The sequence below is a fragment of the Pseudophryne corroboree genome, chromosome 8 (genome assembly GCF_028390025.1).
Source record: "Pseudophryne corroboree isolate aPseCor3 chromosome 8, aPseCor3.hap2, whole genome shotgun sequence".
Taxonomy (NCBI): domain Eukaryota; kingdom Metazoa; phylum Chordata; class Amphibia; order Anura; family Myobatrachidae; genus Pseudophryne; species Pseudophryne corroboree.
The window spans coordinates 411,602,129-411,629,303 of record NC_086451.1 but is presented as its reverse complement, the minus strand read 5'-3'; the positions used below and the strand labels follow the sequence as shown (position 1 = coordinate 411,629,303).

The 27,175-nt window shown below is 47.7% G+C and overlaps 2 protein-coding genes across 12 annotated transcripts in view; one reads left to right on the top strand and one right to left on the bottom strand.

Moving 5' to 3' along the window:
* BICRA (BRD4 interacting chromatin remodeling complex associated protein) overlaps window positions 1-13,692 on the top strand; it is a 132,341-nt gene extending 118,649 nt beyond the window's left edge. For all 10 annotated transcript variants that reach the window (XM_063937861.1, XM_063937859.1, XM_063937858.1 and 7 more), the window contains 6 exons: window positions 6,260-6,385; window positions 7,221-7,282; window positions 8,373-8,521; window positions 8,672-8,766; window positions 10,193-10,295; window positions 10,796-13,692. In XM_063937861.1, the coding sequence (XP_063793931.1) occupies window positions 6,260-6,385; window positions 7,221-7,282; window positions 8,373-8,521; window positions 8,672-8,766; window positions 10,193-10,295; window positions 10,796-11,997 (1,737 nt within the window). In that variant the 3' untranslated portion in view covers window positions 11,998-13,692. The remainder of the gene's footprint in view (window positions 1-6,259; window positions 6,386-7,220; window positions 7,283-8,372; window positions 8,522-8,671; window positions 8,767-10,192; window positions 10,296-10,795) is intronic.
* Window positions 13,693-13,793: 101 nt separating this feature from the next.
* LOC134949351 (calpain-1 catalytic subunit-like) overlaps window positions 13,794-27,175 on the bottom strand; it is a 30,953-nt gene continuing 17,571 nt past the window's right edge. The window contains exons 9-10 of one of the 2 annotated variants that reach the window (XM_063937865.1): window positions 22,144-22,202; window positions 13,794-14,018 (exon numbers count right to left, since the gene is read on the bottom strand). In XM_063937865.1, the coding sequence (XP_063793935.1) occupies window positions 13,983-14,018; window positions 22,144-22,202 (95 nt within the window). In that variant the 3' untranslated portion in view covers window positions 13,794-13,982. The remainder of the gene's footprint in view (window positions 14,019-22,143; window positions 22,203-27,175) is intronic. The other variant, XM_063937864.1, reaches the window with a different exon arrangement.

Here is a 27,175-nt window from a genome sequence, read left to right as displayed (position 1 = left end):
TCATGGTGGAATCCATGAAGGACCTGGGTACGCTGACTGCGCGGATATCTTCCATGTCGGTATCGGCTCTCATGGGACTCTGGCTACGCCAATGGTCTGCAGACGCGGAATCCAGGAGGTGTGGAGAACCTACCCTTCACAGGTCAGGCTCTATTTGGGGAAGCATTGGATGCGTGCATTTCCACGGAAACCACGGGTAAGTCACCTTTCCTTCCCTCTGCTACGCCTCCTACGCAGAAACCATTTTCTTCAGCTGCATCACAGTCCTTTCGGGCCACTAGGGCAAAAAAGTCCAAGCCTCCAACCACCTTCTTTAGAGGTGGTCGTGCAAAATCCAAAAAGCCTGCTCCCGCAGTCTCCCAGGACCAGAAACCTGCTTCTGGTTCCTCAAAATCCTCAACATGACGGTGGACCGCAAAGCCTGGAGGACGGGTTCATGGGTGCGAGACTCAGACGTTTCAGACACGTCTGTGTGTCGTCCGGCCTGGATCCCTGGGTACAGGATATTGTGTCCCAGGGGTACAGACTGGAGTTTCAAGAACTCCCGCCTCACAGATTCTTCAAATCAGACTTGCCAGCCTTGTTGACAGACAGGGCTATCCTACAGGATGCCATCCTAAAATTGGAAAAGTCCCAGGTCATTATTCCAGTTCCACCTCATATGCAAAACAAGGGTTATTATTCAAACCTTTTCGTGGTACCGAAACCGGATGGTTCGGTCAGACCAATTTTGAACTTGAAATCGCTGAACCCTCACCTGAGGATAATAAATGGCGCTCCTCTAAGATGGATATTGCAAGTATGGTCACAAATTCATATAAAGAGAGTGTATTTCAGCATATAAGAAATCCACCGCACTCTGCCAGGTATTCTCCCTCTTGATTAGTTCTCTCTCAGAATCAACATGGAATAGAATCTATTCCATGTTGATTCTGAGAGAGAATTAATCAAGAGGGAGAATACCTGGCAGAGTGCGGTGGATTTCTTATATGCTGAGGATACAAGTGCCCTACAGGAATGTATACCGTTGAAATACACTCTCTTTATATGAATTTGTGACCATACTTGCAATATCCATCTTAGAGGAGCGCCATTTATTGTTTTCACCAAATTTTTATGTTGCATTCTATAGTCTTTGGCGGTGTGGGAGACGCCTTTATGGTGGAAATTTGATTAAGGCTGCACCTTTTTTATGCGCACTAGACAGAAACCAGCACATTTCTATTTTTTGGTTTCCTCACCTGAGGATGTTCAAATTCAAAATGGAGTCTCTCAGGGCAGTGATCTCAGGTCTGGAGCAGGGAGAGTTTCTGGTATCCCTGGATATCAAGGATGCATACCTCCACATTCCGATTTGGCTGCCGCACCGGGCTTATCTCAGATTTGCACTGTTAGACAGTCACTATCAATTTCAGGCGCTGCCATTCGGCCTCTCCACAGCACCGTGGGTGTTCACCATGGTGATGGCAGAAATGATGGTTCTCCTCCGCAGACAGGTGGTGAACATAATCCCATATCTGGACGATCTGCTGATAAAGGCATCGTCCAGGGAGACGTTGTTGCAGTCCATTGTTCTCACGACTCATCTGCTCAGGGAACACGGTTGGATCCTGAACCTTCCAAAATCACATTTGGAGCCGACAAGGAGATTGTCTTTTCTGGGAATGATCCTCAACACGGAAGTGCAGAGGGTGTTTCTGCCAGAGGAGAAAGCGTTGGTGATTCAAACAATGGTCCGGGATGTCCTGAAGCCAGCCCGGGTATCGGTTTATCAGTGCATTCGCCTTCCGGGGAAGATGGTTGCCTCTTACGAGGCTCTACAGTACGGAGATTTCATGCTCGGTCCTTCCAACTGGATCTCCTAGACAAGTGGTCGGGATCTCCTCTACACATGCACCAGAGAATACGTCTGTCACCGAATACCAAGATTTCACTCCTCTGGTGGCTGCAAATACCTCACCTCCTGGAGGGCCGCAGGTTCGGGATTCAGGACTGAATCCTCTAACCACGGATGCAAGTCTCTCGGGGCTGTGGCGCAGTCACTCAGGGGGAAACCTTCCAAGGAAGGCATGGAAGTTGAACGCCAGCTATTAGCTCGGAAGGGCATTCTGAACAAGGTTATTCCTAACCTGATACAGGCTAGGAAAGGAGTAACGTCTAAACCAGTGATTTTCAACCTTTTTTTACACTCGGCACACCAAACAATATTTTAAAATTCCCAAGGCACACCATCGGTTCCCCACAGAAAACAGAAAACACACATTGGCCCTCACATTAAAAAAAAAAAATTCCACACATACATTGGCTTACACAGAAAAAAAAAATAATATTGCTCCCCACATAAATCATGTTGCTCTCCACATAAATTCTATTGCTCCCCACATGAATTATTCACATTGTACCCCCATAAATCCTTATTCTCCCCACATAAATCCTATTGAAATCCTATTGTTCCCCACAGGAGAAATAAAATAACAAATATTAGCCCCTACCTGTCAGCTGTCCTCCTCCCTGTCCCTCAGTGGTGGGGGTTGTACATAGTGGAGTGTTGCGAATACTGAGCAGCGGGCGGTCGGGCAGGTGTGGATGTGGGTCGGCAAGGAAAGCTGTGTGTGCATGCAGGAACTAAAGATGTGTATGCAGGCGGGTGGGCTGGGTGGTGATACACGGCGGCCGTGACCTATGATATCACACCGCCGCATCTTTAAGGCAAAGGTCAAGGCCAAAGCACAACTGATCCTCTAAGAAGAGCCCGGGTCAACAGTTCACTCTGAAAGTGCAGGAAGTGGCACTGGCTCCGCGGCACACCTTGCAACTGGTCGCGGCACACTAGTGTGCCACGGCACACTGGTTGAAAAAGCCTGGTCTAAACATTACCATCGCATTTGGAAAAAGTATGTCTCTTGGTGTGAATCCAAGAAGTTTCCTACGGTGGAGTTTCAACTGGGAAGATTCTCCTCTTCCTGCAAGCAGGTGTGGATATGGGCCTGAGGTTGTGATCCGTAAAGGTCCAGATTTTGGCCCTATCCATTTTCTTCCAAAAACAACTGGCTTCCATCCCTGAGGTTCAGACTTTCTTGAAAAGGGTTCTGCACATCCAGCCTCCCTTTGTGCCACCTACGGCACCCTGGGATCTTAACGTGGTGTTACAAGTCCTCCAATCGGATTGGTTCGAGCCTCTACCGGAGGTTGAGGTCAAGTTGCTCACGTGGAAGGCTGTCACTTTGTTGGCCTTAGCTTCTGCTAGACGTGTGTCAGAGTTGGGGGCTTTGTCTTATAAGAGCCCCTACTTGATCTTCCATGAAGATAGAGCTGAGCTCCGGGCACGTCAGCAGTTTCTTCCTAAGGTTGTGTCAACCAACCTATTGTGGTGCCAGTTGCTACTGACTCCTCAATTACGTCAAAGTCCTCGGATATTGTAAGGGCTCTGAAAATCTATGTGAGGAGGACTGCTCGTCACAGAAAATCGGACTCTGTTTGTCCTGTATGATCCCAAGAAAATTGGGTGTCCTGCTTCTAAGCAGACGATCTCTCACTGGATCAGGTTCACTATCCAGCATGCGTATTCTACGTCCGTATTGCCGTGTCCAAAATCTGTTAAGGCCCACTCTACTCGTAAGGTGGGTTCTTCCTGGGTGGCTGCCCGTGGTGTCTCGGCTTTACAGCTTTTCCGAGCGGCTACTTGGTCGGGGTCGAACGCGTTTGCGAAGTTCTACAAGTTCGATACTTTGGCCTCCTGAGGACCTAAAGTTTGGTCATTCAGTTCTGCAGGAGCCTCCGCGCTCTCCCTCCCGTTCTGGGAACTTTGGTACATCCCCATGGTACTAATGTGGACCCCAGCGTCCTCTATGACGTAAGAGAAAATAGGATTTTAATTACCTACCGGTAAATCCTTTTCTCGTAGACCGTAGGGGATGCTGGGCGCCCGCCCAGCACTTCGTTATCCTGCAGTGGTTATCTGATTCATTACGACTTTGTTCTTAGTTAAGTACTGCCTTGTTACTTGGTTTAGTAATGTTTCAGCTGTTGCTGAGTTTCAAGCTAGTTAGCTTGGTTTGCCTTGTTGTGTGAGCTGGTATGAATCTCGCCACTATCTGTGTATAAGCCTTCTCTCAAAGAGGTCCGTCTCCTCGGGCACAGTTTCAAGACTGAGTCTGGTAGGAGGGGCACAGAGGGAGGAGCCAGCCCACACCCTCAAACTCTTAAAATGCCAGTGGCTCCTAGTGGACATGTCTATACCCCATGGTACTAATGTGGACCCCAGCATCCGCTATGGACTGCAAGAAAAGGATTTACTGGTAGGTAATTAATCTTTTTTTTTTTTTTAAAGTGCGGTTACATGCTATGAATGCATAGGAATAGAAAATGTAAAAAAGAAAAATCCCTGAATAGAATGGAATATAGGGTCTTGCAATCAGGGCATCCTCCCCATTGTTTTCTCTACTTAATTATATGATTGATTGCTATAATTATTTACATATGAGGGGCCAAATGTAATAGAGTGAGAGTTTCAGAAAGTGAGAGATTTGGTAAGGTTTTTCCGTTTTTCTTTTTAAAGGGTCAATCATTTACACTGCAAAACCAGGTTGATCTTGCTGTGTAAATGATTGCCACTTTAAAAAAACCTGCAAAACTTTACCAAATATCTCACTTTTTGAAACTCTCTACTACATTTGGCCCGATAAGTCTTAAAATTGTTTGTGTCCGTTAGTACTGTAACTTGGTGTTTGTCTGATTTACTTTGTACGGTATTGTGGAACCTTTTATAAATGATATATAATAATAATAATGACTGGCAGCATTAATCCACCAATAATTATCCACCAGTAATTATTACAGCACCGTAAAGAATGAGATTATTATTTTTTAAGATCATATTTTATAATCATTTGGGGATATATAATTACAATATTTAGTTTATTTTGTTATTAATTTCGTAGCACTTTAATTTAATATCATTATGGAGTGCACAACTTTTTTTTTTCCAATGTTTAACAAAATTATCACTAACTTATTAGAAGAAACGGTAATTATGGCAAAGCATACAACGTTGGTTTTGTATGCAAACACTTTCTGTTCACTGAAACCCGTCAATAAGACGCGGTGCAGAAGAGACGTCCATTTCAGACCGCATAGAACAATCTTTCAAATAAATAAAAGAAAGCAGAGCTAATAATAACACGGGGAAAACAAGGTAGAAAAAGAGTGGAAAAATAAACGTGCAGAATTGTTATGTCTTAAATTGGTCATACACGGTCAGGGATACTGCCTGACAGCCTCACACCCCTCAGATATCATAGGTATACACTGTGAGATATGTCACGGTGTATGGCCACACAATATCTGGGTTCTTCACCTGGGGAGAAGATCTTTCCCCGTCCCTCCGGGGAAATGTCCATCCATCGGCCGCGGTTGTGTATACACAGGCCGATTCGGTTGGCATGACACTTCAAAATATTGCATCAGACGGACGTGCTGGATGATCAGTATTTCCGGATCAGTTTGCGCATACACAGTACAATTATGTGGGCGATGCGCTGGTTAGACTGGCCAGATAATTGTTTAGTGTACGCCAGAGGCGTCACTGGTAGAAATTACACCCTATGCGGGAGGTCCGTGCGCTGGCAAAAAGGGGGCATGGCCTCATGGATAAGGTGTGTGGCCTTGCGGCCCGGACCTCCTTTTCGTCACTTGGGATCCTGGAGATGCGGCTGCACTCGGGGACCAGTATAAGTGAAGTGCCGGCTCCTGCACAGGGACAGGAGCAGGGTGCTGCACACAATGTCACAGTGCAGCACCCCGCTCCTGTCACTGAAGAGCAGTCGGCACTTTGGCTACACCCGGGTGCTGGCCGCACACCCGTTGTGACGTCACTGATGTATGCCCACCATTAGTCCAAGTTTCCAATGTTGGGGAAGGTGGGGGGTTCTACTTGGGACCTATCTGGGTGAATGGGGGAAGTCACCAGTTTTAAAGCGGTGTATTTTTATTGCTGGATGAAGGGATGTAGAGGAGGCCCTGGATATAGGAAGGCTTTCTACAAAGTTGCAGCGGACATCTCTGCTGTGATATTGGGGGATTTGGCCTAAGGTTGCATTATTGGTGGCCCCAAACAAGACCAGTGCGCCATGTAGTGTAAGGGCTGGTCCAGTTTGGCCACACAGATGTGGAGCAGTGAGATCCGTGTGGCCAGCTTGAGACTAACCCATCCTGTACTCCTGCTTGTGGATTATGTAACCTGGTATTACTCTTGTTTCAGGGTAAAACCGGAGTGATCAGCTCAGTGTCTGGTCTCGGTCTGGGAAAAGGTTCTCTGCAGATCCAAGTGGTTGGCAAGGGGATGTCACAGATCGTACCCACGTCCCAGGTCCAGAATCAGCCACAGGTAAGCGCCCCTCTCTGAAGTCCTGTATTTTGGTTTTTTATTGCCGAAAACAAGAACAGACTGTGACCTTATTTATTGCAGAACAGTTACAAAGGGCAAAGACAGCCATATTTCTGAGTTACGTATTGTCCATCTGGAAGTTGTTTGCTTCACCAATGCTACAGTTTCAGTGTTATTTTTGTCTACGAAAATTTGACTAAAAGTATTCATCGACTACAGTTTATTCCAGGAAAAAAATGAGACTAAAATGATTTCTGAGATCCATTGACTAAATCTTAACTAAAACAAAAAGCGACTAAACTAAATGTAAAATCCTGGAAGTAGGGTTTTACATTTTTTAAAGAACAATTATGTGTTCTAGATATTAGCAGAAAATAAATATGACCTGCTGTGAAGGAATTATGATTGTGTATTGCACTTGTTTGTTCTGACAAACTTAAAGCATACATTTTTTATATGATATATTTGGAGCACTACGGTAAGTCAAACTCAGTATGTAACACATTCTCAGCCCTACTGAGCCTAGATGACTAAACACATAGTTAAATGTATGCAAACTTCTCAAGAGAAATGTTCTTCAGCAAAATCCATTACAATATCATTAAGCTATTTGTAAAAGTTATTGCTAAAACATTGACTAATACTGAGATCCACTGACTAAATATTGACTAAAACGAAGCAATAGAAAAAGACTAAAATGTGACTATGAACCAACTATTCTAACTATGCGACTAAATTGAAAATCCTTGTCAAAATTTACACCACACAGTTTTCCATATTGCAAATTCCAGGCCGTGTAAGTTTCTTACCGTTAATGCATTTGTGTTTCCTTTAGTTTGAAAGTAAATTTGGAGCTCTGAAGAAACTTCAAACACTACAGCCAAGCAAGGAAGCCTGGTGAGGATACAATATGGGGTTATAGAGAAATCCTATCCGACGTCTGGGTGCATGCATTAGTTTGGTATGCTGTGTTTTGCATGTGTGAACATTTTAATGTGTGTAGTATAGGGATCATTGATGTGAGAACAAAGAGTAGGGAGGGCCCTGCTCACTTGGGATTTTATTATCCAGAGAGCTAGTTTTATGTGATGTATTGGACAGTAGCTGAAGATCTAGCATGGTATCCTAAGATTGACCATAATGGAAGTGCTAACACAGGGAGAAAGCTCTAGGACACAGATATGTAACTGGATGTGAGCGAAGGAACCTAGGGGGTCATTCAGAGTTGATCGCTCACTGCCGTTTTTCGCAGAGCAGCAAACAGGTTACTACTGTGCATGCGTATACACCGCAATGCGCAGGCGCGTCGTACGGGTACAAAGCGGATCGTTGCTGGGCGATGGATTTAACGAAGAATCCATTCGCTCAGCCGATCGGAAGGAGATTGACAGGAAGAGGGCATTTGTGGGTGGCAACTGACCATTTTCAGGGAGTGTTTGGGAAAACGCAGGCGTGTCCAAGCGTTTGCAGGGCGGGTGTCTGACGTCAATTCCGGGACCAAAAAGATAGAAGTGATCGCAAGGGCTGAGTAAGTCCAGAGCTACTCGGAAACTGCAAAAAAAACATTTTCGTCCCGCTCGGCTGCACACGCGTTCACACACTTGCAAAGCGAAAATACGCTCCCCCGTGGGTGGCGACTATGCGTTCGCTCGCTAGCTACTTTTAGCAGCCGTGCAATCAACTCGGAATGAGGGCCCTAGTGCAGGAATAAAGGATTGGGCACTGGGTGTGGAGATCTCAGAGGTGTGTATGTATTATTCAGGTGCGTGTCCTGTCTCAGTTGGGCGTCTAATGTGTGTAAGTAATGGCAGCCCTATTCCTAGGAAACAGACAAACTGGTGCCCAAATGTTTGGCTCTTGCACTGGTGGGTGGACATTAGCAGGAGATCTAGTGTGTGGATGGTCTTGGACACTAGTGAGCGTCAGTCGTTAAATTAATACTGCACACTTAAAGCTTTATTCCACTAACTTTCATCATATTCCCCAGTTTCCTGGAACAGTTACATAAGCACCAGGGCGCAGTCTTGCACCCAGATTATAAATCTACCTTCCACTCCTTTGAAGATGCCCTGCACAGACTTGTCCCATACCACGTATACCAAGGTCTGCTGCCCAACTCGCAGGACCTGAGGAAGGGTGAGAAGATCTCTGTTAATGAATCTCTTAACCTGCTGGCTCTGTGTCACCTGATTAATACTATCCCCATGATAAGCTGTATGTGTGCGATCCATATGTAGATGTCATCACACCTGTAATACATGGTTGGTAACTTCTTTGTCCCCATAGTGGATGATGAGTTTGAGACGGTATCAACCCAGCTTCTGAAGCGCACCCAGGCCATGCTGAACAAATACCGTTTGCTGCTTTTGGAAGAGTCCAGGGTGAGACCATCTTAAATGTTGGGTTTAAATAGCTGTACATTCACAAAGCCAGTAAAGAAGTATCCTTGCTGATAGTCGTGCATAGATGCATAGGACGGGTTCACTACGGTATGCCGGCAGTCAGGCGACCAGCATACCGGCGCCGGGAGCCGACCGCCGGCTTACAGACAGTGTGGCGAGCGCAAATGAGCCCCTTGCGGGCTCGCTGCGCTCGCCATGCTACGGGCACGGTGGCGCGCCACGCTATTTTATTCTTCCTCCAGGGGGGTCGTGGACCCCCACGAGGGAGAATAAGTGTCGGTATCCCGGCGCCGGTATACTGTGCGCCGGGATCCCGTCAGTCAGCATACTGAAGACGACCCGCATAGGACAGTAAGCCGCAACTATTAATTGGACACTTGCTGTAAGTCTGTCTTGTACTAAACTGCGCTAACTGATGACTGGTTGTCAAACGTTTACATACAGGTGTCCCAGTCACATTCGCACCTGCGCGCAACGCGTTTATGGGAGTGTGTGCATGTTGTGATCCTATGGATAGCGGGTGTGTATGCAGCGTAATCGCGACAAACGTGCCGCAAATACCCGCTGCTACCCATAAGATGAGAAGGAGCACATAAATAAAGTTCGGATTGTTCCTAGAAGCACTTATGGATCTCATACAGACCGACATATAGGAGGTGTCTTCATTACTAATAACTTGTTTCTGGGACTAAAGTACGACATATAGGGGTATATTCAATTGCAGTCGAAAAGACGGCATTTTTTGACTTTTTAAGGTCGAATCCTGATTCAACCTATTCAGAGCTTTTCGACAAGTCGAAGCATTCGACTTGTCGAAAAGCACGTGGATCGGCGGAATAGCTGCCGATCCACCTGTTAATGTCGAAAACGGGGCCAAATCCGACAGGTTTTGGCCCCGTTTTCGACCATCTCAATCCGACATCAAAATGATGTCGGAATGAGATGGACCCGGAGGAGGCGAGGGGGGGGAGCCGCAGGGAGACGGGGGGGGGGAGCAGCGGGCGGGCATACAGGAGATCAGCGCTACGATCAGCACTGCAGCTGGATGTCACTCGCCCGCCCGACCTCACGGCAGCTTCCACCTGGCTCCAGCACGCTGTTGGAGCCGGGTGGAAGCTGCCTTGAGGTCGGGCGGCTGAATGACATCCTGCTGCAGCACTACGGTAACCCTGATCGTAGCGCTGATGTCTCCTGTATGCCCGCCGGCTGTCCCCCCGCTGCTCGCCCCCCTTCTCCTCCTCTGCATCCCATCTTAATTCGACTTGAAAAAGTCGAATTAAGATGGGGATTGAATAGGGGTTGTCGGATCCATTCCGACAAATACATGTCGGAATGGATCCGACTTTAATTGAATATACCCCATAGTCTGTTGCTATGTTCTAACCTCTGTGTTCTCCTTCGGCAGAGAGTGAGTCCTTCTGCAGAGATGGTGATGATTGACAGAATGTTCATTCAGGAGGAGAAAGTCGCTCTGTCCCTCGACCGGCAGTTTGCAAAAGAGAGACCAGGTATCTGTCCTTCTCCCACATCGTCCTTAAATGTATTTGCTCAGTCTGATTGGTGTAATGGTTAGCATTACTGCCTCACCGCACTGAGGTCATGGCCCTAAATGTGTGGAGTTTGTATATTCTCCCCGTGCTTGCATGGGTTTGTTCCATGTACTCTGGTTTCCTCCCACAATCCAAAAATATTCTAGTAAATTGAGTTGCTCCCGTCCCCCGCCACCCCCCCCCCCCCCCCGAAAAAAAAATATTAACCTGTGTGTGCGAGTACGTACATGTGTTTAGGGCAGACTAGATGGGCCAAGTGGTTCTTATCTGCCATCAAATTTTCTGTTTCTGTGTTATTGCCAAAGTATTGTAATGTTCCTCATTGTATTGTTATTAGCTCCTTGGCCACTAGGTGGCAGACCTATGTTACAGCTAGTCTCTCTCTGTAAAGTTGTATGTGACATGCTTTTATATTTACATATGAGCTTTGTTAACTCTTGTTGCTTTTTCCTTTGCAGATGAATACGTATCTTCCTCCTCTTCGCAGCCTCAAAACTTAGTCCCTTCTATGGCCTCTGTCTCTTCATCCCCTTGTCCGGCCCCTGCACCGGAGATCTTGAAACCCACCGCAGTTCAGACCCCCACACCAATACACCCTACCAAACTAGTGATCAAGCACAGTGGCGGGGGCTCCCCTTCTGTCACTTGGGCCAAATCCTCACCGTCACTCGATGCAGACGATGATGCACTCCCTTCCCGCAGCAAACCTCCAATCAAGACTTATGAGGCCCGCAGTCGTATCGGGCTGAAGTTGAAGATCAAGCAAGAAGCTGGGCTAAGCAAGGTCATCCATAACACAGCTTTGGATCCTGTTCATCAAAACCCACCTCCACCCCCTCCTCCGCCTGCTCCTCCCACAACTCCTGCCAGTACCGTCATCAAAACTATTAATAACCCAATCCCAGCCACCACGACCACACCCACAGGACAGATGAATGGTACTCTGGACCACTCATCACCTGCCGAAAAGAGACCCCTGGCGACACACTGTCGGCTGCCTCTCCGCAAGACGTATCGGGAGAACGTGGATGCCTTTGTGACGGGTAAACCAGCAGATACCAGGGTAAAGGTAGAAACGCCAATGCAGTTACCAGTTATGGCACAGACTGTGAAATTGGAGGATGGGTCACGGAGTGTAATTACATCCCATAAGACACAAGGGGTCGCTGTGGCTGAGAAGGTGAAGAAAGAGGACAGCTCCAACCTGTTGTTCTGCAGCAGAGGGGACAAAAAGTCCAACAAAATTGAGGAGTCAACGGTGACCATGAAGAGAGAGATCAAGGAGGAAGAGCCAGGCTTCTACCGACGGGTGATCAAGACTGAACCAACAGATGAGCCAGAGTTGAGCTGGGATATGCCGCTTCCCTCTGCCAAAAGGCTGAAATCAGAACATTTTGATGTGGACAATGCCAGCTTTTCAAGTGACAGCCCGCAAGATGACACTCTAAATGAACACCTACAAAGTGCCATCGACAGCATCCTCAACCTTCAGCAGCCCCAGAGTGGTGGAGGTCCCAACACCCTTCTGCGCTCCTCCGCCCAGCCTTCGTACCATCACTCCTCTTCTTCCTCTCCCTTTTCTTCCCCAGTTCACCGCACAGACTCGTACCTCACCCCCAACCACAATGGAGGCCTGGGGGCCAGGACGTTAAATAGATAACAGGGGGATGGAAACCAATGAGCGAGCCATGAGAAGTAAATCAATGAACTGACTGGGGAGATAAATGATCATAACATGGGCAGGACATAAGATGCTGCAGTACTTGGGGACAGGAGGGCACACACTTTCGGATTAAGCCTCAATTCTTTTTCCCGTTTGTTCGCAGTGTGCGGCAAATGGATCTGTGGAAAGATTGTGCTGCTTCTTCCTGTTCGAGAGATTTATATCATAGGAAAGTCTCGGCACGAGCCGGCTTGCTCCCCGGCCGCTGCAGACAAACCTATCAAGGACACACACAACCAGTGATCTGTTGCCTTCAAAACTTTTTTTTTTTTGTTGTTTTTCCCTATTACCTCCCTTCCATCTCTTCTCATCTCAACTTGAACTATCAAAAGAAAATAGACAAAAAAAAAAAAACCACAAACAAAAACTTACGACCTTAAGGAAAAGCAAAACCGAAGGGACTAGAGAAGGGACTGGCTTCAAAACAAAGCGTATTAAAATTATTGTATTGATATTTCTTTAAGTTATTCAAGCATCAAGTCAGGGTTTTTTTTATGTTTTTTTGTGTTTTTTTTTTTTTTTTTTTTCCCTATCTGGGAAGATAGCAAATGAATGCACAGTGCACACGGGACCGTGCTATACATGAAATATTCACTTTTTTTTTATTTTTTTTGAGAAGGGGGTGGTAAATGTCCAAATAGGGTAACCTCTCCAGCCACTCAGTCAGGCTTGTACGTCTGCTCTGGATTGGGAAGTAGGGATCACTTCAGTAGACACCAATTTGCTGAGAAAAGTAATAAACAAATTCAACAAGGGGTGGAGAAACTTTTACATGCGGAACTTAGTGCACAGGTGAATAGAATGCCTGATTTACAAGGTGGGCCTCACGGGTTATGGTCTACAGGTAAAGCTTGACAGAACGTCGTTTGCACATAGAAAAGGATGGACACTATTATACTGTATTTAATGTTTCCGTTACGGAGTGTGCCAGTCGTGTGGGCTAATGACACCCCTTGGCATGGTCATCATGCAGTGTTTCAGGTGGTCCTTCCTGTCTTTCTAATCCCTGCCCAACCCCTACCCCCCCCCCCCCCTTTCAGTGCCCATCACTACGGGTATTGGGTATTGTTATAGCACTAAATTAGTGAGCAGGTTACATACTCCTGTGACACATATTCTGGTGGTCAGGATGTAAATTACCCAGTTGGAACAGCACATTGTACCAAAATGGACCAATTGCAGTAAAATAAAATGTCGTTGGAAAGTAACACAAGTGTCGTTCAGCTGTCGAGAAGCTTTATGTTAAGGAATAAAAGCAGTGAAAAGCAGAGACAGGTTGGAGTCGTTTGCAGTAATAATAAGTCAGAACTCCGTAACCAAATTGCTACACTTCAGGACAGCTTCACAAAGCTTTGTTACCCATCCAGGCAGACGTACTCTTGAAATCTGCTCCAGATATCTTGTAATCTTTTGCAAGTTTGGTATTTATTTTGTTTTTGAAACCCATTACTGCCCCCCATCATTTTCACCATCCCGACCCCCTCCCTTCCCCCCCGAACCATCATTACGGTCTAAATATAGTACTATAAAAGAATTTCTACTGTATTTATAATGTAGAATGATTTTTTTAAAAGAATGATGTACATTTAGTACTTCTGTGTAAATTAAATTTGCTCCTCTTTTTAAAACCTGTATATGATTTTTTTTTTTTCCCCAAATGTTCAAATATACAGAGTTTGAAAAGCTTGCCCGCAGGAGTACCCGTGTTGTCAGATAGCAGCGTCACGCCTTAGTAAATGTAAACTTTTATTGGAAACTCTGAAGGCCTTTAGTAACAGATATAACATTTCATTTTTAACATCAATACATACATTTCAAGTCAAAGTAATATTGGGAGTTAACCCTCATTTATGGAAAACACACGACGATGGTGTTTGGTGCATCCGTGGTTCCTGCCACTGCTGTGTTGCGTGAGCGTGGGGTCACTGGTCTCGTTGGAGATGTGCCATCCGCTGCCACTGTGAATAATAAGAATGATGATATAAGTCTGAGATGTATACAGCTAAAAGGCTGAGTATTGTTTGGTGATGTGATTCACAGAAGACGGAGAGGTGCCAGTTTTGTAAAAGGGAAGTGTGATGTATATCCTAGGCTCATTAGCAATTAGCGCAAAAATCAGTCTTGCCAGTGTCCCTTGATCAGTGGAACTGCTTCTTTCAACTGTGATAACGCACCAGCCAATCCGCTCATAACTGTCAATTTACATATTGCAGCTGATTGGCCGGTGCGTTATCACCTTTCACTTATCACCGCTTTATCACTTCTTTATGCCTTCTCCAGGCTTAATACATCTCCCTCACTTTTATGCTGGAAGGAACAAGGGGGGTCATTCCGACCCGTTCGCTCGCTGCATTTTCACGCAGCAGAGCGAACGGGTCCCTGCTGCGCATGCGCCTGCGGGACGGCCGACGGCTGTGGCAGGACAGCGATTGCCTCTGCCTGATTGACAGGCAGAGGTGGTCGATGGGCGGGAGGGGGCAAAACAGCGGCGTTTGGCCGCCGTTTCGTAGGCGCGGTACGGCCAACGCAGGCGTGGCTGGACCAAACGGGGCGGGCCGCAGCGGCTGCGTGACGTCATTCGCAGCTGCTGTGAGCCAGGGAGTGAGGAGTAGCTCCCGGCCATCTCGCTAAAGCCGCGCTGACAGGGAGTTACTCCTGAAGTGCAAAGGCATCGCCGCAGTGCGATGCCTTTGCACTTCTTCGAGGGGGGGCCGGACTGACATGCGGGGCGGACTAGCCCCGTGCTGGGCGTCCCCCCGCATGTCAGGAAAGGTGATCGTAGCTGTGCTAAATTTTGCACAGCTACGATCAACTCGGAATGACCCCCAATATACTGTACAACGAAAATCTATTCTGAAATATGGCCCCCATTTATCAAGCCTTGGAGAGTGATAAATAGCACGGTGATTGGGACAGATGTATTAAGCCTGGAGAAGTGATAAAGCAGTGATAAGTGCATGGTGATAACGCACCAGCCAATCGGCTCCAACATGTAAATCGACAGGAGCTGATTGGCTGGTGCGTTATCACCTTGCACTTATCACTGGTTTATCACTTCTCCAGGCTTAATACATCTGCCTCAAAAGTACCAACCAACCAGCTTGTAATTGCCTTGTTGCAGACTGAAAGTTTGTTTGAAAAATGACAGGAGCTGATTGGTTGGTACTTTATCACGGTGCTATTTATCACTTTCTTTTTCATCCACTAGGGGTCACTGGAGTACTCTTGGGATATGGACGGCTTCCACCGGAAGAAGGCACTGAATAAATTAATTTTTGAGACTACTCCTCCCCTCCATATCCTCGAGCACCTCAGTGTTTTTTCTGTGCTCGACACAGTTAGAAGGCATAGTGGAGTTCGTCCACAGGTCTTGGAATTTTTTTTTTTTCTAAGTTTATTTCTTTTTTCTTAAATGATTGCCACATCCTTTCTCCCCTTCTGAGAGGCGTGGGTCAGGGATTGTGGAAGCTGCTGAGAGCAGCTGTGAGTGTCGGACCTCTCTGTAAAGAGCTCCCTCACACCACGTGCTGGCTGCCTGCAAGAAGCTGGACGGAGCTTGAATGAAAAGCCCCGTCATAGACCTTGTTACTGTCCAGGTATGTTGAGAGGGGCGGTCAGCTTACGCTACCGCCCCACTGTTGAGTGATTGTATTGGGGACTGAGCGTTATCACGCTAGGGGTTGATGGAGGACCAGCGCCGCATCCTAGATACATTGCCGCTGCCCGGAGCACGTGTGCATAGGCCGCTTCACGGCTCTATGCAGTGCGCTCTCTGCTCCCGCGGACCGCCGCTCCCAGCACATCAGCAGCTGATGGTTCCCCGCTGCCTGGCTACACAGGTATAGGCCGCTCTACGGCTCCATGCTGTGTGTTATCCTGCGGTCCGGAGCGCGTGTGTATAGGCCGCCCCACAGCTCTATGCAGTACGCTCTGCTCCCGCTGACCGCCGCTCCCAGCGCCGCAGCAGCCGATGAGTTCCCCGCTGCCTCTACACAGGTATAGGCCGCTCTACGGCTCCATGCTGTGTGTTATCCTACGGCCCGGAGCGCGTATGCATAGGCCGCCCCACGGCTCTATGCAGTACGCTCTCTGCTCCCGCTCACCGCCGCTCCCAGCGCCGCAGCAGCCGAGGGTTCCCCGCTGCCTGTCTACACAGGAATAGGCCGCTCCACGGCTCTATGCTGTGTGTGTTCTGGACCTGGAGCGCGTGTGCATAGGCCGCTCCACGGCTCTATGCAGTACGCTCTCTGCTCCCGCTGACCGCCGCTCCCTGCGCCGCTGCAGCCGATGAGTTCCCCGCTGCGGCCGATGAGTTCCCCGCTGCCTTGGCTACGCAGGTATAGGCCGCTCACACGGCTCTATGCGGTGTGTCCCACGGTGCCTCCGACCCGCTGCTATACACGGGGTCGTGGGGGTGGGGGGGAGACACATTAGCAGTATTAAGCTTTAAAGGAAAATTTGGTATTAACATACTTAATGTTTCTCCTGTCTGTTCCAGGATTCCTATATTACATCTCTACTTAAGAGGGGTATTAGGGGAATTTGGGGATCAGTTTTCTTTTTGCTGGCGTGCACTGCACTTGCCTGATAATATACAAAGAACCTTAGTGTTATTACTGAGTCGTACAAACTGTCTGTGGGTAGTTTGTATTGTCTGTCTTCATAATGAGTAAGACACCAGCAAAATCTAAGAAACAATTTTCCTGTCATGTCTGTAAAAGTGTGTTGCCTGATGGATCCACCACATGTACAGTATGTGTTATTAATACAGCTACAAATACGATTTCCACTCCAGAATTAAAGCCAGGTTCGTCTCCGGACCCTCCATGGGCTATGCTTGCAAATGTATTAGTTGGTTTGCAATCAGAGTTGGCCGCCTCTCGTGAAGAGAGGGAGGCGGCAAGATCTGAGTTTAAAATGAGACCGTTTGAGTTACCAGAGGAGTCTCAATCTGGTCAAAGGTCCACCTTTGGTGGAAAGGATAAGGTTTCTTTTCCTAATAATTTGCCAGTTTCTGCGATGCTAGACCTCACTGAACGTGAGTATGAGGAGGGCGAAATAGACCAACAGTCAGATAGTGACGATTTCGACAGCCCAGGCATTGATAATCTCATCAGAGCAGTGCGTCAGTCGCTGGAGTTTACGGAAACTGAGGAGCCCCTGACGAACGATGAGGTAGTCTTTACTAAACGACAGAGATCTCCGATGTGTTTTCCTGTTTCGGAATCTCTTAATAAAATGTTACTGGAAACACGGAAGAATCCGGATAAACGGTTTTCTATACCTCGTAGATTTAAATCGAGTTACCCGTTTCCAGAGTCCATGACAGCTACATGGGAGAACCCACCATTGGTGGATTCGTCCGTATCTAAACTTACAAGGAAGTTAACCATACCAGTACCAACTGCTACTACGCTTAAAGACCCTGCAGATCGTAAAATAGAATCTATGCTAAAGTCCATGTATACAGCAGCAGGAGTGCTGCTGAGACCTGGGTTGGTTGGCATTTGGGTTACTAAAGCATTAATGGTATGGATAAAAGAGCTCAAGTCGGCTCTACAGGATGACCAGCTTATACTTCTCGCGGATCAAATCTGGGAAGCTGCTGAATATCTATGTACAGCTTCTACTGACGTCTGTCAGCTTACTTCTCGCCTTTCTTCATCGCTAGTCACAGCACGACGAGCACTTTGGCTACGTTCTTGGCAAGCGGAGGCGGAGGTTAAAAAAGGTATAGAGGCATTGCCTTACGATGGCGAGAAGCTTTTCGGTCCCGAATTGGACAGATGGATTTCGGAGGCTACAGGAGGAAAGTCTGTGTTTCTTCCATCGCCTACAACTGTACCTAAACGGAAATATTCTGGTCCGGCGTTCAAATCCTTTAGAACTCAGCCCTTTCGTGGGCGGGGCACAGGAGCGGTCACGCTTGGTAGAAGAGGTCGGGGACGTGGTGCCCGACAATCCAATGCACGTCGTCAAGACGCTAAGACCACTAACAAGCCAGTGGCATGACGGGCTCCCAGCCCATCTCGGATCTCCAATTGTGGGAGCACGCCTTCAGAGCTTTCAGGAGGCGTGGCTTCAGACGTCCACAGATGGGTGGATCCGCAATTTAGTGTTAGAGGGTTACAAAATAGAGTTCGATTGTCTTCCGTCAGGGAGATTTTTCACGACAGGACTGCCTGTGTCGGACGACAAGAAAGCAGTTCTGCAGGGGGCCATTCAGTCTCTGCTGAATGCTGCAGTCGTGATTCCGGTCCCTGTGCAGGAACAGGGGCAGGGTTATTATTCCAGTCTGTTTGTGGTACCAAAACCAGATGGCTGTCAGGCCAATATTGAACCTAAAGGGTCTCAATCAATACGTCACTTACTACAGATTCAAGATGGAATCTCAGGTCAGTAATTGCAGGTTTAGAGCCACAGGAATTCATGATTGCGCTGGATCTCAAAGATGCGTACTTACACATTCCGATTTGGCCACCTCATCAGAGTTTCTTAAGGTTTGCAATAAGGCGAGACCACTACCAGTTTCAGGCTCTGCCGTTTGGCCTCTCATCAGCGCCTCGGGTATTCACCAAGGTGATGTCCGTGATGATAGCTCATCTCAGGTCCCTAGGAGTAATAATTGTTCCGTATTTGGACGATCTACTCATCAAGGCTCTGTCTCAACAGATGCTTCTCCAGCATGCGTTGCTAACGTACAATGTACTAGTTCAGCACGGTTGGATAGTCAGTTTCAAGAAATCACAGCTAATTCCGTCTCAACGACTTCAATTCCTAGGGATGATTTTCGATACAGTAAATCAAAAAATTTACCTACCACAACAAAAAGTACAGGTCATTCGTCATCTGGTACAATTAGTGCTCAAGCCACGCACAGTCTCAGTACATTTGTGCATTCGCCTTTTAGGCACAATGGTGGCGGCTTTCGAAGCACTTCAGTTCGGAAGATTTCACTCACGTCCGTTTCAACTGGAGGTGCTAGCACAGTGGTCGGGCTCACATCTGCAGATTCACCACAGGGTGAGATTGTCGCCACAGGTCAGGGTGTCTCTTCTCTGGTGGCTAAAGATACACAATCTATCTGCAGGGAGACGGTTCGGCGTCGGGAATTGGATAATTCTTTCAACAGACGCGAGTCTCAGAGGTTGGGGAGCTGTAGTTCAGAGTTATCGGCTCCAGGGCCTCTGGGCAGATCACGAGAAATTGCTATCTATAAATGTCCTGGAACTCCGGGCGATTTACAATGCACTAAGACAAGCAGTGCACATGTTTCGTTTTCAGACTGTTCAGGTGCAGTCAGACAATGCGACGGCGGTCGCATACATAAACAAACAGGGAGGAACGAGAAGCCGCATGGCAATGCGGGAAGTAGCTCGGATCCTCAGATGGGCCGAATATCACCAGGTGATATTGTCGGCAGTGTTCATTCCGGGAGTGGACAACTGGGAGGCAGATTTTCTCAGTCGTCGGGATTTTCATCCAGGAGAGTGGGCATTAAATCCAGAAGTGTTTCAGATGTTGATCCAGAGGTGGGGTTACCCTCAGGTGGATCTGATGGCATCCCGCCACAATCATCAGGTGTCACGATATGTGTCCAGAACGAGAGATCCAAAGGCAGTGGCGGTGGATGCTCTCACAGCCGCGTGGCCGTACAGCCTCGTGTATCTGTTTCCACCGTTTCCGCTGCTCCCGCTGTTGCTAAAACGGATCAAGAGAGGGTCCGTCACAGTCATACTAATAGCGCCTCATTGGCCTCGGAGAACTTGGTTCTCGGATCTCCTCGGACTACTCGCAGACGATCCTTGGCCACTCCCACTACGTCCGGACCTGTTACAACAGGGTCCGTTCCTTTACCCCGATTTAGCGCGGCTGCGTTTGACGGGGTGGCTGTTGAAAAAGCCATCTTGAGAAGAGAGGGCATTCCTGAGTCTGTTATTCCAACCATGAAAGGAGCTAGGAAGCCGGTTACGGCAGCTCATTATTACAGAATCTGGCGTACTTATATAGGTTGGTGTGAAGCTCGGAGGTTTCCGACATCATCCTTTAAATTATCCCGTTTTTTGTTATTTTTACAGAGGGGGTTAGATGGAGGACTACGTCTATCCACACTAAAGGTGCAGGTATCGGCATTGTCAATTTACTTTCAAAGGAAATTGGCTTTGTTGCCGTCGGTACACACGTTTCTGCAGGGTGTACTGAGGGTACAGCCTCCATTCATTCCACCTACAGCGCCATGGGACTTGAATCTGGTTTTAGATTTCTTACAGTCCTTTTACTTTGAACCCTTACAACAAGTGGATATTAAATTTCTCACTTGGAAAACGATTTTTCTTTTAGCCTTAGCTTCGGCAAGGCGTGTTTCAGATTTGGGTGCCTTGTCATGCAAGTCACCGTATTTAGTTTTTCATGATGACAGAGCGGAACTTCGGACGAATCCCGCTTTCCTACCAAAGGTAGTGTCGTCTTTTCACATCAATCAACCAATAGTAGTTCCGGTATTAACAGAAAATTCCGGAACGTTGGATGTGGTTCGCGCATTACGCGTTTATGTATCCCGAACGTCTACAGTTCATAAGACGGATACGTTGTTTGTTCTCTATGATGCGGCCAAGAGGGGTTGGCCAGCCTCTAAGCAGACCTTATCCAGATGGATTAGACTGACCATACGTCAGGCTTACCTTCATGCTAGGTTACAGCCACCTACATCAGTAACAGCTCATTCCACACGTTCTGTGGGGACTTCATGGGCAGCTGGTCGTGGGGCTTCTACGACGCAGCTTTGCCGTGCGGCTACTTGGTCTTCAGTGCACACGTTTGTGCGCTTTTACAAGTTTGATACGTTTGCGGCACCAGCATCTAGCTTTGGCCGCCTGGTGTTACAGGTGCCAAACAGCTCTCCCGCCCACGGGGGAAACTTTGGTACATCCCAAGAGTACTCCAGTGACCCCTAGTGGATGAAAAAGAAAATAGGATTTTGGTACTTACCAGGTAAATCCTTTTCTTTGAATCCATAGGGGGCACTGGACGCCCACCCAGAGCAGTTTACCTGTTTTTAGAGTAAGTTCAGTGGTTCTTATGGTAACACACTTTCACGACTGGTTTAAATTTAATAAATGTTAATCAGTTATGGTGTCAACTGTTTTAGTTGTCGGTTACGTTTTGTGTCAACTTTATTGTTGTCCGTGAGGTTATATGTAATTCTCCTTTGTCAATCTCTCTATCGGTCCTGTTCGGCTCAGTAAAAAACACTGGAGGATATGGAGGGGAGGAGTAGTCTCAAAAATTAATTTATTCAGTGCCTTCTTCCGGTGGAAGCCGTCCATATCCCAAGAGTACTCCAGTGCCCCCTATGGATTCAAAGAAAAGGATTTACCTGGTAAGTACCAAAATCCTATTTTCCGAGGCTTGATAAATCTGGGCCTATGTATGATCCGTAGGGTTTTCGTTGCGGATAAATCCAAGCTATTCTCAGCACTCAAATGATATTTGTGTGGAACACGTCAGTATTTTGGATATTAGAGGGCTCTGTTGTTTCATGTAATGACCACTAGGTGGCATTGTAATGATCGTTTCATAACATATGTGGAGCCTTTCTTACGATATCACCAATTTGACTCGAAGTAATAAATGCAAGACACCGTTACAGAGACATTGTCTCAGGACACATTTACCCCGGAGGGATCTCCAATATGTAATGAGTAGAAAGAGTTTTAAGTACTTGGCTCTAACACTCCACTTAGCATTGATTGGGATGGGAACAGTGTATTAATATCCAGGAGCCGTCCAGGTAACCACCCTTTTCTGCAACTACACAAAAATTAGGGCTTTAAATATTAGACGTTGGCCTGATATAAATGTCGCATTGTAGTACCTAGCAGTACAGTCCTGATCACTGACGCGGTGGCATACAGCGTGACGCCTGTTGTTAAAGGCGCTGTCTACACCTTGTTGCATCTTTTATAAATAACAAATGATAATAACTGAGCTGTGAGACCTCTGCAGTTGGCGCTGGCCACCCATGTTATATTAAACCTGTGGTCTGGTTCTATGGGTTGGTCTCGCATCTCTTCTCAATCTCACCTGCTGTTCCCCAAGTGTGATGACGCCATCTTTGTTCTGGTCCATGTTCCGACATTCCCCTGTAATATACAAGAGATCTGTGAGGATCCTCCACCATGTTTCTCTATCAGATCCTGGAAGCCTCTCCTGAGGTCACCACAGTGCTCCATCCCTCATGCCACAGCAGTGTGACGCTAGCAAGTGGATTATACTGCAGTGTGCAGATTGTCCCCAGCAATAATCACTGGACAGCTGTGCATGTAAAGTGTACTACCTGTCATCAGGTGCTGGAACCAGACGATTGTGGGCCACATCAATATAAAACTGCAAGACTCATCAAATCCCAAGGGCCAGGTGACCAGCGAGTATAAAATATCACAGCCGGCATCAGTCTCTGGCGAGCCATTTCCATTGAGGTTAATGAATGCACATTGACCTTGATTACTTAAAAAAATCCTACTGCAGCTAAATTATGGACTGGCTGGAGACCCTACTGCATTCATAGGCTGAACTTCAGTCTGGCTCACAAAATGTCTGCCCCTTCTGTGTGCAGGTGAGTGGTTCCCAAACGCAGTCCTCAAGGCAGACTAACATGTTTTCTCTAACGTCCTAGTGGATGCTGGGAACTTCGAAAGGACCATGGGGAATAGCGGCTCCGCAGGAGACTGGGCACAACTAAAAGAAAGCTTTTAGACTACCTTGTGTGCACTGGCTCCTCCCACTATGACCCTCCTCCAAGCCTCAGTTAGATTTCTGTGCCCGGCCGAGCTGGATGCACACTAGGGGCTCTCCTGAGCTCCTAGAAAGAAAGTTTATTTTAGGTTTTTTATTTTACAGTGAGACCTGCTGGCAACAGGCTCACTGCATCGAGGGACTAAGGGGAGAAGAAGCGAACCTACCTGCTTGCAGCTAGCTTGGGCTTCTTAGGCTACTGGACACCATTAGCTCCAGAGGGATCGACCGCATGGAACTGGCCTTGGTGTTCGTTCCCGGAGCCGCGCCGCCGTCCCCCTTACAGAGCCAGAAGCAAGAAGAGGTCCGGAAAATCGGCGGCAGAAGACATCAGTCTTCACCAAGGTAGCGCACAGCACTGCAGCTGTGCGCCATTGCTCCTCATACACACTTCACACTCCGGTCACTGAGGGTGCAGGGCGCTGGGGGGGGGGGCGCCCTGAGCAGCAATAAAAACACCTTGGCTGGCAAATATATCACAATATATAGCCCCAGAGGCTATATATGTGATAAATACCCCTGCCAGAATCCATAAAAAAAGGAGGGTCACGCAATATTGTTCCTGTTTCTCCTAAGGTAAGGAGGTAACCCCACATATTATGGCTGCCTTGAAACATAGATGCTTTTTATTTTCCGAGATTCTGTTGTGCTGTGGAGACACGGGGCCAAATGTAACAGGGTGGAGGACTCTGAAAGTCCCGGGATTTTGTCAAGTCAGTAGTCAAATTTAAAGCGTCAACGTTTAGTAAGGCAAAGCCACCCAGGTTTTGCCATCCTAAATATTGCCGCTTTAAATATGACTACTAACTGGCCTAAATTTCTGGACTTTCAGAATCCCACATCTATAACATATGGCTCAGAGACTGGTAACTGAAGCCTCCAGTTGTGTCTGCTAGAGTGCAGGAAGAGTGACATAGACCTAGAGCAGCAACTCCTATGCAGACACCACGTGCAGTGGTGCCGAGTGTCTATCACATGACTGCCGGTCACCATACAGACGCTGGCATCCTGGCATTGAGATGGCAGGGGAAGGCAAGCGCAACGAAGCCCCTTGTGTGCTCGGGAATTGTCCCTATTAGTCAGCATGCTGACTGTCGGGGTGGTGGGTGGGATGTAGGTGCCGGTCACATAACTACATCCCCTTGTGCCGGCTTTCACCTGCTACAGCAGCCAGTAGATCTACACTGGTCCAGCAGGTTAAAGGAACGCAGTGGTACCTGGCCTATAAGGACTCTCCACTGCTCTTCTGGACAGCACCTTCCTAAGAATGTGTTTTAACGTAAGGTGCATACACACTGGACGTTTTGCCCAGTGTGTATGCTGAGCGATGATGTGAGCTGGGTGGAAAATCGCACAGTGCGTACACACTAAGCGATTTTCACACCGCCCACCAATGTTCATGGGGGGTGAACCACTTTCCACAGTAGGAGACTGTGGAATGTGGTTCACTCGGACAGTACAACAGGACGATGGGCAGCCCAGGTGCAGAAGCGTGCATCAGAGCTCATTGCCTGGCCATACACACTAGGTGGTTTTGAGCTCAAAATCGCCTTGTGTGTATGGGCCTTTACTCTGCTCCCTAGCTGGCTCGTGCGGGTCTTACTGCCTTAAGGTCCATACACACTTAACGATATAATGAGCGACGTCGCTCATTATATCGTTAAGTGTGTATGCCGCCAGCGACGACCGATGCGCGGTCCCGCAATGATCGTCGCTGTCGGTAGGGCATGCATGAAGGATGTGGACTGTCGTCCACGACCTTCATGCAGGGCTGGCGGGGGCGTGACGTCACTGAGCGATATGAGCTGTCCTATCGCTCAGTGCATACAGGCGGCCGCCGACCGGCCGGCCCGGGAGGGGGAAACGTTAGACGATGTCGCTCACAGAGCGACATCGTCTAATGTGTATGGGCCTTTAGGAAGATAACAGTACTGAGAGAGACTTTCAGGGAAGGGCATGTGTAAGTCCCCTGGAATGCTTGTTCAAGGTCAGGAGAGCTAGTTCCCCAACCTTACTGGTCTACAGTTACATATGTCTTCAGTCAGATGAAGGTCACATATGTAAGCCTTCTCAAGAGTACATAATTTGTCCAAAGCAACCAACCAGTTTCTACCTATCATTTTAAAGAAGGTACTTGAGAAAAGCCAACTAGAAGCTCTTCTTCACTTGTCCATACTTTATAAGGCTTGACCCCTTTGCAGAATGTTGGTGATAAATCAGCAGTGTTTCCCAAGATCGGTCCTCAAGGCACATTAACAGTCCAGGTTTCTCTAACGTCCTAAAGGATGCTGGGGTCCACATTAGTACCATAGGGTATAGACGGGTCCCTTGGGAGCCATGGGCACTTTAAGAGTTTAATAGTGTGGGCTGGCTCCTCCCTCTTTGGCCCTCCTACCAGACTCGCGTGGGCATGTACTAAGCAATGATAAAAGTGGAGAAGTGAGCCAGTGGAGAAGTTGCCCACGGCAACCAATCAGCTGCTCAGTATACTTTAATAGTGTGCAAATTATAAATGTTACGTCAATACTGGTTGGTTGCCATGGGCAACTTCTCCACTGGCACACTTCTCCCCTTTTATCACTGCTTAGTACATCTCAGTTTAGAAAATGTGCCCGGTGGAGCCGGTCACAGGTAGGGGAGCTCCTAGTAACTTTTCTAGTTTTATTATTTTTAAAGAGTTGTTAGGTACAGGGAGGCTGCTGGCAACAGTCTCCCTGCTTCGTGGGACTTAGGGGGGGGAGTAGGATCCAACCCTTGAGGTTAATGGCAACTATCTCCGCTGACAGGACACTGAGCTCCTGAGGGTATTGATCGCAAGCCCCCGAGGCTACCGCTCGCTCCCGCAGCACTGCCGCCACCCCCTAACAGAGCCTGAAGATACGGTGGTGAGTATGACGCCGGTGCCCCGGGAATGGCGGCATCAGTGCTGCACTCCGGAGGGCTCAGAGGTACAGTTGTGTGGCGCTGTGAGGGGCGCCCTGGGCCAACGCAATACCCTAGCACTGGTCACTGAGCTATCAGGTGCTAATCCCACTGTTAGCAACAAACACACCTCAGGCCAGTATAAAATAATAAATGCGGGAAGATGCGCCATTACAGGGGGCGGGGCTTCTCAGAGCGGTTCCAGCACTCACCAGCGCCATTTTCTCCCTGCAGATCACACTACAGAGACGCAGACAGGGAGCGCTGCCCTCCACTTAACTCCAGTTATCCTCTGCAGTACCAGGGTGTTATAGAAGGGGGGGGGGGAGTTATTCACTGTTTAATCTATCAAGGTTACTCAGTCAGCACCAGGCAATTATCAGAACTGCCTACTGGGGCGCTGTGTGTGCTGGCTCCTTATACTCTGTGTCTCTCTGAAGGTACTTGGGAGAAACTGTGTCTGACATTTTCCTGTGTGTGTGTTTTATATCTCACATTACCATGTCTAGGGATTCTGTATCTTGTGCTGCAGAGTGTGTCCCCTCTCCAGAGGAGTCTATTCCATGTACTCAGGAATGCAATGTACTGTCTCAGCCTTCTGAATCTGAACCCCCATGGGTGGCTTCTACTAAGGGAAGGATATCCCAGATTTCATCTAGGATAGCTCATTATGAGACGGAAACGCAGGTTTTGAAAAGATCTGTAGAGGTTTTGACGTATTCTGCTCCCGCTACCTCATCCAAAACCCCTGATATATATCCTAAAAAGCATGTTCTTGCCCAATGCAAGTTGACACGGATACCGACTCTGATATAGGAGACGGTGAGGGGGATATACTGGGGGGTGAGGCATCCCTTGCTAAGGGGATGCAACTCATGATTGAGGCTATTAGGGACATTTTACACATTACTGATAAGGTACATGAGCAAGTAGAGGAGGCTTACTTTACTGACAATAAGAAATCCTTCCTTACATTCCCTGCGTCTAAGAAATTAAACTCGTTGTTTGAAAAATCCTGGGAAAACCCAGAGAAAAAGTTCCAGATCCCTAAAAGGGTTCTCATTGCTTTTCCTTCCCCTGAAGAGGATAGGAAAAAGTGGGAAAACCTGCCGGTAGTAGAAGCTTCTGTTTCTAGGATGTATAAAAAAGTGGTTTTGACTGTTCCTGGGTCCACCGCTTTAAAAGAGCCGGCCGACCGCAAGATTGAGACTACACTCAAATCTTTATACACCGTAAATGGCGTAGCTTTAAGACCCACTATTGCTTGTGCATGGATTTCTAAAACCATTGTAAAGTGGTCAGGCAGGAGTTAGATTCTATGGATAGAAGTGACATTGAATTGTTTTTACGTCACATACAGGATTCTGCAGGTTTCATGGTGGAAGCCATGAAAGACTTT